Source organism: Apus apus, chromosome 3 (genome assembly GCF_020740795.1).
Source record: "Apus apus isolate bApuApu2 chromosome 3, bApuApu2.pri.cur, whole genome shotgun sequence".
Lineage (NCBI taxonomy): Eukaryota > Metazoa > Chordata > Aves > Apodiformes > Apodidae > Apus > Apus apus.
Window position 1 is genome coordinate 48,999,165 of NC_067284.1, and position 13,198 is coordinate 49,012,362.

General features: G+C 37.0%; 1 protein-coding gene across 1 annotated transcript in view; it reads left to right on the forward strand.

Moving 5' to 3' along the window:
- LOC127382866 (1-phosphatidylinositol 4,5-bisphosphate phosphodiesterase beta-4-like) overlaps window positions 1-13,198 on the forward strand; it is a 290,239-nt gene that overhangs the window by 237,198 nt on the left and 39,843 nt on the right. Inside the window, 7 exon segments of the mRNA XM_051615011.1 lie at window positions 2,551-2,692; window positions 3,331-3,415; window positions 3,634-3,758; window positions 4,715-4,766; window positions 7,042-7,144; window positions 8,926-9,090; window positions 11,707-11,911. Of these exon segments, the coding sequence (XP_051470971.1) occupies window positions 2,551-2,692; window positions 3,331-3,415; window positions 3,634-3,758; window positions 4,715-4,766; window positions 7,042-7,144; window positions 8,926-9,090; window positions 11,707-11,911 (877 nt within the window).

A 13,198-nucleotide genomic window follows, 5' to 3' on the forward strand; every position in this document is an offset into this window, starting at 1 on the left:
ACCTTCATTTCTCCTCTAGGGTTTCTTCTGCTGTACTTTTATATTGGGGTCAGGGCTGTCAGAAAATTTCGGGGCAGACAGGAGTGCATGACATATACCTGCTTAGAAATGTGACCTTGGTCTCAAATGTCATGCACTGGGAAACTGCAGTTCTTTGAATGGTGTTGAGATGTATCATCCCTGCTTCTTCTTTTTCCTCTTCCCTTACCCTGACCGCACTTTTTTCCCCTCTCTCTTTTACCTCCTTTTGCTTTCCCTTGGGACTTCTACATTTATCTTCTCCCAGGAATCCCTTCTGTAAGACTCTTCCCACCTCCTTCTGCTCTTCTCCTTTCTTCTCATCTCTCATTAAAGCTGCTCCTTTTCCTAACCACACTTTGTTTCAACCTGTATTGATTTCTAAGTGGGTTCTTCATCTTTTCTTGAGGGGTAGGGAGAAGTAACTACCCTAGAGAGATCAACTTTTCTCCAGTGTGCTCTCAAGCCCCTGAAAGGGTCATGTGCTGTTGTAACCATTTCTTTATTCCCGTAGGCTTTAAGAAACGTTCCATCCTTAGTCTTTACTATTTTTCATAGTTTTAAAGTTATGAACACTGCAAAGAATATAGCCCATTTTCTTGAAAAATTATGCATCTGCAAGTAAATAACATAAAATCAATGACCACTAGATTGTCTTAGAACATTATCTTAGAGCTAGTGTCAGCAATGTAGTCATACAGCTATCATCTGCAAGGAACTATTGCCTTGGCACTAAGGTGTGCAGAATCCCCTTTGACTACCTTTTCACTGTGTTTCATTACTTAGCTGTTTGTGGAGCAAGATAGTAAAATATAACTAACAATTCTGAGCAATCAGCAAAAGGCACATAGAAGGAGCATGATTTATAGAAGATGGGTGGTCAGTTCTTCCTCAGTTAGGACTAGTTCCTTAGAAGAAATTTGACCTTAATTTGATCTAAGCTCTATTAACAAATACTGATGCAGTGACAAAAAAATGCCTGTTTTCTACTAATAAAGGGATGTACCACTTGGCATATTTAGGGAACAGAGCTGTGAAGCCTCAACATGTGTATTCCTCAAAAGCAGTTGGGTTGAGCCCTTGTGATCAGCATTAAAATATGGTATCATTTTGATTTCATGGGCTACTGCAAGTTTAATTCAGTCTAAAATGCTCATAAAAAGATGTGCACTTGGACTCATTCTGATAACTCAGCTATTCTATGCAGTCAAAAAAGGATGCTCCTTGTGGCTGTAATTGTCTTAAATCACGGCCTAGATTGTTTCATTTCACATGGAGTTCATTTTTTGAAATGTGTCTGCACTAAATAGCAGGTACAGGTACATGCCTATGATACTGGCAAATAATTTTGTATTTCTACTCTCCCATCTCCTAAATAAATGAGTTGCAGTAATGTAGGCACTGTAAACTGCATTCTCCTTCCATGATCTGGTACTGATAGACATGCTGAGACTTAGTGCTCGAGAAAGGACTTTGCAGCCCTTCCTGTTATTCATTATATTCTGATACAGAATTGGAGGAGAACTTTCTGAGAAACATGGGTTGCATTCTGAAAATAAAAAGCTGTACTGTAAGAATTTTTTAATATACTTAGTACTTCCCTGCAGAACTTCACTGTCAGCCTCTACAGTAAGTTAGATTATTTTTTTTTTTGGTAACTAGTTCACTGGTAGGAGAACAAACAAAAATGTTTTGGGGAAAAATGCCATGAATGGGAAGCCTTGGGGAGTTTTCTTAGATAGACAGCGGTCTACCTTATTCTTTCCTTTCTTTCAGGGAAAACAATGTGTTTCAAACTAGTTTAGGGGAAGGAGAAAGTTGGACAAGTAGAGCCACATGTGAAGCGCTTCCTATTGTGGTTTTCTAGCAGATAATGGTAGAAAACTTCTGAAGTTCTGTTATAAATGTAGTGCACCTTTATGTGACTGTTGGATTCAGAATTTTATAATGTTAAGTGACATAGGATATGAGTTCTGTCTGTCTTGTTGGTTTTGTGACATCTGCTTGTCCAATGAAGGTTGGAATCGCTATATTTTGGTCTGCTTTTATTAGGATTAGTAATTGAACCTATTTGTGTTTTGATGTTGAGAAAGTTCTACTCAGTACCAAGTATACGGAGTACACCAAGTACAACCCCACCATCCTTGCCATGAGAAAATGTATATTAAATCAGAATTCTTAGGAATTCATTTGACAAATATCATTATCTCCCACCATTGTTCAGTCTGTTGTAATATTTCTCTTTTATGCCAAAGTTATCTTACTAACATCATACAATATTTGCCTGCTGGTTAGGAGCTTTCTATCATCAGTCCTCTTGCATGCATCTGTAACGTTGGCAGTGTTTGATGCATATATCAGTAAGAAAAAAAATCTGAATTTGTCACATTAAATTCCCACTTTTATTGTATTAATTTGCACTTTCTTTAACTTTCTGCAGATTTGGTTATAATTTTGTATCACATTTGAAAATTCCAACGATAGTGTTTGTTCACACACGAGTAGTGATTATTCTTTTTAATGTGTTTTCAGGGTTTAGTAACTGTGGAAGATGAACAAGCATGGATGGCATCTTACAAATATGTAGGTGCCACAACCAATATACATCCATATTTATCAACAATGGTCAACTATGCTCAACCTGTAAAATTTCAAGGTTTCGATGTAGCAGAAGGTAACATAAAAGGTTGAATGAAATAAAAGTATTTGTCTGCTTATTCTAGGTACTTTTTAAATCTCTACAATTCCTGAGTTTAGAAACAGAGTAAGACACAATTTAATTATGTTCATCAGTATATTTTTAGATCTTTGTCTGTAGATCTCTCAAATGTAAAGTTAGCATGTTATTCCATTGGTCATCCACACGGAGTCACTAAATTACTGGGAGAATAGGAAGTTGTTGAGGTTGAGAGTATTCTATAGGCCTTTCCAACTAAACAGCCTTTTTTAGTTCATCTTTCAGTCAAGTAAGGTGGGCATGATTCTCACAGTGGTCAGCAGTTAACTGATGCTTTTTGTTTTACACACTAGACTATCGTGTTGTTTTGCCTTAACTAGCCACACAGCACAGGCCCTGAATAACAATTTTGTTGTAATCAAAAAGAGTTTTGTTGACTTCCCAATAAGTAAAAGAAAATGGGAAGTCAGTATTATTATGAAATTTCTCTTCAGATTATTTTGGTTCTATGAGTTACAAAGAGTGGGAAAACAGACCAGAATTTGCTGTATCCTGATACTACATAAAGGGCATGATTTTGAATTGTAATTGATCGTTACAGAGGTGTTTTTAAATGTCTTGTCTTTTCTTTCTAGAACGCAATATTCATCATAATATGTCCTCTTTCAATGAATCAGTCGGACTAGGGTATTTGAAGACCCATGCCATTGAGTTTGTGAAGTATCCTTTCACCTCCTTATACCACTTCTCTACTAGTGCTACATATAAACAAGTGTACCTTTCTAGATTTACAGTGTTTCTTGTCTTTAAAGGAAAATGGAAAGTAGCTCATAGAATGAGGAATAGTAAGATTAATGTATGACAAATTTGAAGATACCAGGATATGACCATACATTTCTATGATATTTTTATTTCATTTTCCTTGATGAATTATACAGTTATAATAAACGACAAATGAGTCGGATATACCCAAAGGGAGGCCGAGTGGATTCCAGTAATTACATGCCTCAAATTTTCTGGAACGCTGGCTGCCAGATGGTCTCACTGAACTATCAGACCCCAGGTAGACAACAACGACCAGTGAACCTCAATCCTAAAGAATGGCCTGGGCAGTAACTCTCAAACAGATGCCATGGATTTGCTTCTGGCATTTTTGGAGGAAATAGACATATGGCTAAATAAAATGGTGGGGTGGAATTACGGAAGCGTAAGAAAAGGAGCAATACAAAAGTCCTACATAGAAGGAAAATTCAGTGGCCTTTCATGGAAAAATAATAGAGTATTGTAACTTCTCACATAAATTACAATGTTTTACTAATAAAAAGTATTAATTACAGGGAGATTATTTTTTCACAGCACACAGCTTTTGCACAGTTGGGTGCATGTCTCCAGAGTATAGATGAAGGAGCATACGAATTAAGATGGTAAAAAGTAGTGACTACTTGCCAAATGCATTTCTAGACCAGTCAAAAGAGTTGTGTTCAGCATCAGAGAATGGGGTCTGAGATCCCAGCTGAGAGAATGATGCCAGGGAATCTAAATGCCTCTCCATAGACTAAACTCAGAAGAGACGTATTGTTCCTGTTCAGTAAAGTTGTGAGTATAACTAATAGAGTAGGATTTTTTGTTGTTTTGTGGTTTGTTTGTTTTTTTTTAATTCATCTAGTAATGTCTTCAGGCAGATACATATACCAAATCCCATTCCAGGTGCTTAACATGTCCACAGTTTGATGCTTCTCTGCCTACTGTTTACATTTTAATTCAAAGAGAGACTGTTTTCTAAGCACAGCAAAGACTTCAACTTGGTTGACAAGAGTTGTCACTGCTGTGAAGAAATTTGAAGTTTTCCTATTGCTTTAGTTTGTTTCTTAGCTGTGTGCATTTTATATGCATTAAATTAAATTTTCATTTAAACTAGTTATTGTGGACAAACAGTCTTTTGTTTTTAATAAAAAGAATTGTTCATGATCTGTATTATTCAGAAGGAAGGGCAGTAGTAATTCTTTTCTCTCCTGGCAGATTTAGCAATGCAGTTGAATCAAGGAAAATTTGAATATAACGGATCGTGCGGGTGAGTGATGGGATTTAAACTGTTGTCAGTGTGTATCAGAATCCTTTACTATGGTTTTAATAAAATTTTGTTGCTATTAATTATGTGTTACAAAAGAAAAATAGGGTACTAGGTGAAGAGTAGAGATTAGTATAATTCAGGGAGAATTATTCCCTGCAAGGAGGTATTGTGATGAGTATCTGTTTTAATTATGCCCAGTTTTTAAAGATGAGATAGAAGACGCTTTGTGTGCAAATTATGAAGATCATGAACACCATACACAGTTATTTAAATACATCTTCAGTCTCTGTTCTCTATCTTTCTTTGAAAATATGCCTCAGAATGGAGATTCATTGCATAGTTCACAGAATTGCCACATTTACCTGGACAGGTTGAGTCTTAATACATAGGAAACATTTTTTTAATCTGTGTACTTTAGTTGCAGAGCAGATTTCACAGAGAACACTGAAGTATTTAAGTTTTTGCTAATGACTTTTGCATGAAAAAAGATCCTCAAGTGATGTTGATAATTTTTTCTCAAATGCTGAGTTTATACCTTATTAGGATACGCTGATCATTAACATCAAGAGAAAGGAGAAGTTTGATGAATTATAGGAAATGACAGTCCAGAAACACATTAAAATCTGCAAACTCATCCTGGGAAGAAACAACTCTTTTACTAATGCAAATCTTATTCAGAATCTGAGTAGATGAAGCTTGGAGAAATTTCTCATCTGCAGAAAAGGCAACATTGCACTTTGCCACTCCATGCCTTAATTTCCGTTTTGAACTGTCTGGATAGAGACGTTGGGTTTGACAAAGGTGCAGTCTCTGGTCCCTTCAGTCAGAATAACAAAAACAGAAGAAAACCAAAGCTGGTTTTATGGCAGAGTATGATTCCTTTGTTGTTTGACCCAGGAGCCTAGTAAAAGAGCACATAGTCACTCTTGCCAAATGCTCTGAAGGACAGGCATAATTGTCAGCTAAATTACATTATTCTTATGTCAGTCTTCTGGTATTGCAGTAACACAGTGGAATATTTTCATATGAATTACAAATGTGGTGCTGTCTCAGTCACAGAAAACATGCAGGACAATGAAAATTTAAAAATACATTTCCTTCTGTCTGTACTCATTTTTCTCTGATTTAAAGTTTTTATGCTGGTGAAACAAGATTGAGTCTCTCTCCACTTCCGGCATTTTTATTTCAGCAGGCCTGAAACAGAGGCGAAGGATGTTTCTGATAGTTCCCTTCTGCCCATACCTACGTTAAATTAAAAAAGTATTATGAAATCACACACATTTATAATGTAAGAAAAATAGGGAATATTACTTTCCTAAGCAGAAGTCCTGTTATGAAAAAAAATGGGACAAAAGATTGACATTATTTCCACTGGAATTTTTCCAGCATTTTTTAATTATTTCTGAATTTTCTGTAGGTCTTTATAACATTATGTGCTAGTGATTCACTATAGAGACTAAGGGAGGATAAAAAATCATCTTCTAGCATCTGTTATGTGTCAGGGCTGCAGAATTAACAAGATGACTCCACTTACAAATTTCTTTCCACTAATGGAAGAGACCCCCTGTCATGTATAGCACAGTATTTCTGTGATCAACTGCTATTTCATTTTGATGGCAGAATCTTTGAATTTTGATTCATCAGAGCACGTATTGGCTTCATTGATATGTTGATTGCGTGTATAGTCCTCAGGGATGTATTGTAAGTGTTATTATGGTAGTGCCTTTCATGCTACTATAATTAACAAGCTGTCAGTATTGACATTATCAGCCATTTCCCCCAAAGTTTTATTACCAAGATGGAAAAATTAGCTTCCAGCTGAAATTTGTTGTATGAGTCTTGACTCTATGGAACTGCTTCATTTAAAAAAATAAAATTTAATATGTCCTGTGTATTTCTCCAAAGTGTTAAAGAATTAGAACAAATGAGAGCAACTAGTTTTTATTATATGATAACTTAATGAATTTTTAAGGTTTTTAAGTATTTTGAAATGTCCTTGATTATATAATTTTTATTTTATTCTTGAAATCCAGATTTTATTTCATCTCTCAGTAGCTGGTAATTCAAAATTAAGATTAACATTTATCTGTGTTCTAGACAAGCGTAATATTTCCTTTTACTTCCTCACACCTGCAGGTAGAATGGGAGTCTGTATTTTACAGTGCTGAAGGAGAGTTCATTGTTTAAAGCTAGAAACATCCATTTTATTTGTATTTCACAAAGTTTTATTTTCCACACAAAATAATTTTCTTCTTCTGTTTTTTTTTGAAATAAGGTATCTACTTAAACCAGATTTCATGCGAAGACCAGATCGAACATTTGACCCTTTCTCTGAAACTCCTGTAGATGGTGTAATTGCTGCGACATGTTCTGTACAGGTAAAACAGCAATAGACAATCTTCTGTCATTTTATCACATCCAAAATTGCATTTAAACATCAACAGAACTAGGATATCTACAGAAAACGTGTTGGGATTTCGTAGGTATCCTCAAATTGTTTCTCTGTTTTTTGTTTTTCTTACTGCTGTCTAAGACATCTATGTTTACTTGAGCTGAGTGGAACACAGAATAATGTAATTAATTAAAAAAACATAATTAATAGAATTAGAAATGGTTTGTTATTATACATTATCACTGAATTTTAAAACCCCTCATGCTCTTTTTGAATTACATCAGCCCACACAAATAATTTCTGTGGACAGTATGAAGTTATGCAAACATCACTTGTCACCACAAAGCAAGGAGGAATATAGGCACACATGACAAGATCTTTTCAAAATAAGTAGAGAAAAATAGTTTCTGTGTTGAAGGTCTTACTTTGGAATTACCTATGAGTGACAAAGTCCATAAAACTTCTGTTGCAGTTCTAAGGCATCGGTAGGTACCATGTTTTGGAAGGAGGGCTGACAATTGTGAAACCTGCTTTATGACTTAACACTACTCTCCTTGCTCAAATACCCAACATGCAGCTTAATAAGACTTAAACTTTCAGTTACCATTTTCTATGTGCAGCATGGAAATTTCAAACCCTCTCCAACCAAGGGTTCATTGTTTGTTCTAGACATTTAATTGAGTTTCATTTACACCCCCAGAAGAACAAGAACTTTTTAGTAATGTTGTTTTTCTTTAATCTCAATGACAGCACAATCCCTCCAAGAATAAAGAGGGATCTGGTGGTAAGAACATAAGTTCTAAGCATCACAAGATCATGTATTTCGCACTTGCACTTCTTGTGTGACTAAAACCAGTATAAAATTGCATATAAATTCTGTTAATAAGGAGTTGAGTGGACTGAAGCCAGTGATGGCACAGGGGTACCCTCAGACACATTACTTCTCAGATTTGTTATCTGGAGTATTCCCTGGAAGAATGTGAGATGGTGAAACAGGCGTGAAATGAGCTTAGCTCTCTGAAGACATGTTTCAGGTTTTTTGCTTCCTTTGTTGATCACAGTAGTGAAAATATTAGCTGTATTTTTAAATAGTAGATCATCTTTGTTGAATAAAAATTTTCCCTGAAGTAATCACCTGCTGTGGCTAGATTAATCTTGGAGTAAAATTGCAATAAATCTTCCTATACATAACATAACCATCTAGAGGAGTTGTGAGGGGTTTTTGTTTGTTTGCTTTTTAATCATCCTGCCATCCAGACACATAATATGGAGTTAGACTGGTGTATGATTAGTTTGAAACCTTTACCTAAGTGAAAGCAGAGCAATAGTTTTCCTTTCACCTCTTTGTAGTCAAGACATACGACAGATGGCAGTGCTTCTGAACAGAAAGTTTGAAGTTGCAGAATAGCAGTGCCCCATCAGGTTGCTTTGTTCAGTGTCCTTCAGTAACATAGTGAACACATCACTGAGACCTCAGCTAATTGAGCTGACTGACTTACAACTGTTAATACCATAGCACAATGAGCACAGTCATTTCAAATTAAGGATATATTTAAGGTCTTATTGCAAAAGCATTTCCAAAGCAATACAAATGAGCAATGCAAATTTAGAACTAAATATACCATTTTCAAGAGATAATAAATATATCTGTTCTGTATAAAGCATTTTTCAGGCTGCTGTCAATAGAAAAATACTGATATGTGCAGTATTTATAAAAAGCTGTGTATTTGTATTGCTTTTCCTCACTGCTGTGTTGCTGTGTTGCAGGTAATATCTGGTCAGTTCTTATCAGACAAAAAAATTGGTACGTATGTAGAAGTGGATATGTATGGTTTACCCACGGACACGATACGTAAAGAGTTTCGGACACGCATGGTGATGAACAATGGTCTGAACCCTGTTTACAATGAAGAATCATTTGTATTTCGAAAGGTAGGATATTTGGAAAGCACAGTTTGTGGTTGCCTCCTCTTTTGCATATGAGCATCCTTGCTCACTTGATCCTGCCTGCTTCAGTCTGACTGCTCACATGAATAAATACTGCTCCCATGAAAAAGGGTTTGTAGGATTCCTGTTTACTACGGTAAACAATCTGAAGCTGAAATAAGCTTTCGAGAGGTTGTTAGTGTTTTGGTTTAGTTTCTTTTTATTTTGCTTTGTTTTATTTTTGTAACTGATAACCTCTGTAGCTATCACATGATTTTTTTTGTTTGTTTGTTTCTGTTTGGCTTTTCCTTCCCCTTTGCTTCCTCCTCCCACTGGGAGGTAGCCACCTCCTCCGTGGCCATGCCAGTGTTCAAGGTATGCAGTCTGCTCAGAATGAGCCCCCGCTGGTGGACACCATCATTCCTTGGAGATTTCTTCCCTGCCCTGGCAGTGGCTGCTATCTTGCACTGTTCCTTCAGCCCAGAGGGCAGGTGAGATGCTGCATCCAAAGCTAAGGTCAATGTTATTACATGGAAAAGTTGGAAGGGTGCTGTGTTCCTCAGACGTGTTGCCAGCTCCCTCCTTCAGTAGTCCATGTGCATCATGTACCTTTTTCTTTATTTTTTTCTTTTAATAACAAAGAAAAACTTTTTTTCTTGGTATGGGGGATTTAAAGAGAGAGAGCAATCATCTGTGTTCAGTTTTTATCTCTCAGTCTTTATAGATATGATACACACTTTTTTTTTCTTTTTTTTTTTCTGTTGACTGGAATTTCATCCAGACTACATGTGTTAGCAGTGCTGTCTTTGATGACATCTGTTTTGCTTACACCTGTTTTGTTGTCGTGCAAAATTGTTGCTCTTTTATTCCAAAGTGACTGACTTTGCCAAGTGGTGATATAACGCTTCACACTGGGACATACTACACACATAATCTGTTTTTTAATAGTATAACCAGTTTTTAATAGAAATACGGTTAATGCAGGAGTTTTTTCTGGATTCGTATATATTCTGGAATGAATATGACTTCAAGGGCTTTTCTCTGTATATGAGGAAGCACAAGGAAGATGCTTGGGTGCAATGACAGGCTATCATGCTGCCCATGGCTTGCTGGCCATATGGCCAGTATCTGCTGCATTCTGATTTCTTAAATCAGAAGTCCCATAAACGACAGGGTGCACACAGCTTCGGTCTAAAAGGTGGTACCTGTGTATCATGGCATGGGTACAGTGGTTGAGGCCAGTGCTCCAATGAATTATTACACAGTTGTACATTCTCTTTAATATCTCATACTGTAAGTCAACCAAGGTCCTTATCATATCAGGCTTAGCATTGTAATCAAGACATGCATTGATGACCAAGCAGATGAATGACATAAACGCTGCAGGAGCAATTCCTCTAGTTGGAGGAAATCAGGGTGTGTGTTGCATAGTGCTAGAATGTCAAGAGGGTGAAAGTGCCTACCAGGATACCATAGAACAAATTAATGGAGAGGGAATTATAAACTTATTGGTCCCTGTTCCTGCTCCCTAGCAAATCTGGATCTGAGCACATCAGGTAATTAAAGATGTGCTGATTTGTGGCCTGTAGAGGAGAGATCTTACCTGTGCTATTTGGGTTACAGTGTTCTCTTCAATCTGATGTTTATCCCTACACATTGCTCTCAGGTAGTGTGTTTGATTGTTCTTCTGTCATGTTTTCTTGTTTTTATTTTAATTAAAATGAAGCTTCAGCCATTCTAACCCAAGTTCTGTGTTGTCACTCTGTTGTGTGAGGGGGAGGATGGGATGAGTGCTGGTGGTAACCTGTGCTGGGACTGTTAAGTTATAATCAAGTAGAGCAGCATATCAGTGAACGGCTTTGGTGGTTTCAGAAGCTAAAATCTTACTTTATTTTGTGCCCCCCAACAGTGGAAATGTGGGAGGAAAGTCTAAGTGAGAAAGTAGAAGCAGTTTTACTGAGTTCTTTCCTTTTGTCCTTTAAGCATCAATGAGTAGAGGGAAGTAGAGAAGTAATGGGAAGGCTTTCCCAAGCTGGCAGAAAGGGTGCACCTCTCGGTTAGGCTGTCTCTTCCTCCCTGTGCTGTGCACATGGGCAGCACCTTTGTTCAGGGAAGACAGGGTGGTTTTTTGCTTATTGTTTTGGTAAGTCCAGATGGGGGCTGACAGCTGCAGCTAGCTGGCAGCATCCCTGCCCACCATGTGTACCATGTACCCTCTGCTCTTTCTGTTCCTCATTGCCCTTCTGGATGCATCCCAAAATCCATCTTTCTGTCATAGTTCCTCCTGATTCAGCACTGCCTACCTTTCAAGTGTGACTGTATCTGTCACTTCCCAGGCAGTACTTACCTGCCTTACCCATGTCACATTTCAGCAATGAAAAAGAAATCTGCAAAATATTTAGTTAGTGTAAGTCTAAGCTTCAGGATTTGAAGGGTGAATTTAGGATTTAGGGTGAAAAAAGCTTTTCTAGGAAAGATTAATCTTAAAGTGTCCAGTTTGTAGGGAATGTTATTTTATGGTGATGATAGCCGGTTTCTGTGAGTGAATGGTTCTAACCCGGGAGGAGGAGAGGGTGCTATTGTATTTGAGTAATTAATTTTCTTCATTTTATGACTTCCTAGGTTATTCTTCCTGATCTTGCTGTCCTGCGAATAGCAGTGTATGATGACAATAATAAGTTGATTGGTCAAAGGATCCTGCCTCTGGATGGTCTGCAAGCAGGTTACAGACACATTTCCCTTCGGAATGAGGGCAATAAACCACTCTCTCTTCCAACGGTTTTCTGCAACATTGTGCTTAAAACATATGTGCCTGATGGTTTTGGAGGTGAGCTAAACCTGGTTCTCAGTTTGCTGTAGGTCTTTAGTGTTGGTGTGGAACTGGCAGGGGTTGTCTAGGGAGGTTGTGGATGCCTCATCCCTGGAAGTATTCAAGGCCAGGTTGGATGGGGCTTTTAGCAACCCTATTTAGCAGGAGGGTTGGAACCAGATGATCTTTAAGATCCCTTCCAACCCAAACTATTCTGTGATTCTGTGATTTTGAATTTTTTTTTTGTGACATAAGTATTTCTAAGGTTTTATTTTAGCTATATTGTTTGGCCTATAGGCGTAAACACTTGCTGCAGAATTTACGTGTGTTTTCAGTCAAAATTACTTTTGTATTGTTAAGAATATTGGCATATTGTTAAAAATGTGAAAGAAGTTAGCATTCAGAACCTTTCTGCATTTTTCTCTCCCAATTTTACTTAGGTTTGGTGTGTTTTTATTATTTTGGGGTTTTCAGGGAAGTTGTTGTAATGTGAGCCATGTCCATGATTGGGTTGGCAGGGCAATGGTCATTTATTCTGAGTGGTGGCAAATTGCCACATGTGGATAGGAAGAAACAGCTGAGAATAATCATTACACCACTTAAACCAGTGTGATGTGTAGGTTCACCCTGAGGGTGTACCCTTGGGAAATGTTTTCTTCACTGCAGAAGAAATTCACTCATACATTAGACAATACATAAACCATTTAAAACTCTAAAATAGAAATTGAGTTAAGTGTTAGTGCCCTGACTCTGCAGCAAAATGAAATTCAACTTATAGTTGATTGGTGAAGCATTGATAAAAATGTTTGGTCTTTGCAAAAAGTAATTTCAAACCTGGTGCCTAGGCACAGAATTCCTACAACTTCTCTGACTGTAATTTCCATAGTACAAACTGGAGAAAGAAAACTTTCTTAAATCTTAGATAATATATCTTCAAGACTCAGTTTGATGGTATTTATCCATACTTAAAAAAAAAAAAACAACAAACAGGCCTAGACTTCAGCAACAATATACCATGGAAAAGTTAAGCATTTGCAGAAACATCGGTGTTGTTCAGATTTGAAATCCTGATTGCTGGCAAGTCAGATGGAGTTTCATCACAGCACTACCATGCATCATGTTTCATCTGCAGTATTTAACTTTGTCTCTAGGCAAATGTAAACTTATGCTTAAGCTTGAGATTCTCGAGGCATTAATTGAACCATGAATCTAAGGGACACATTTCAGCATGTGCTTTAATTTTTTATTGCACTTAAGTTTTTCACTGTAAGTGACTCAGTTAATATATTTTTTTTAAACTAGAGG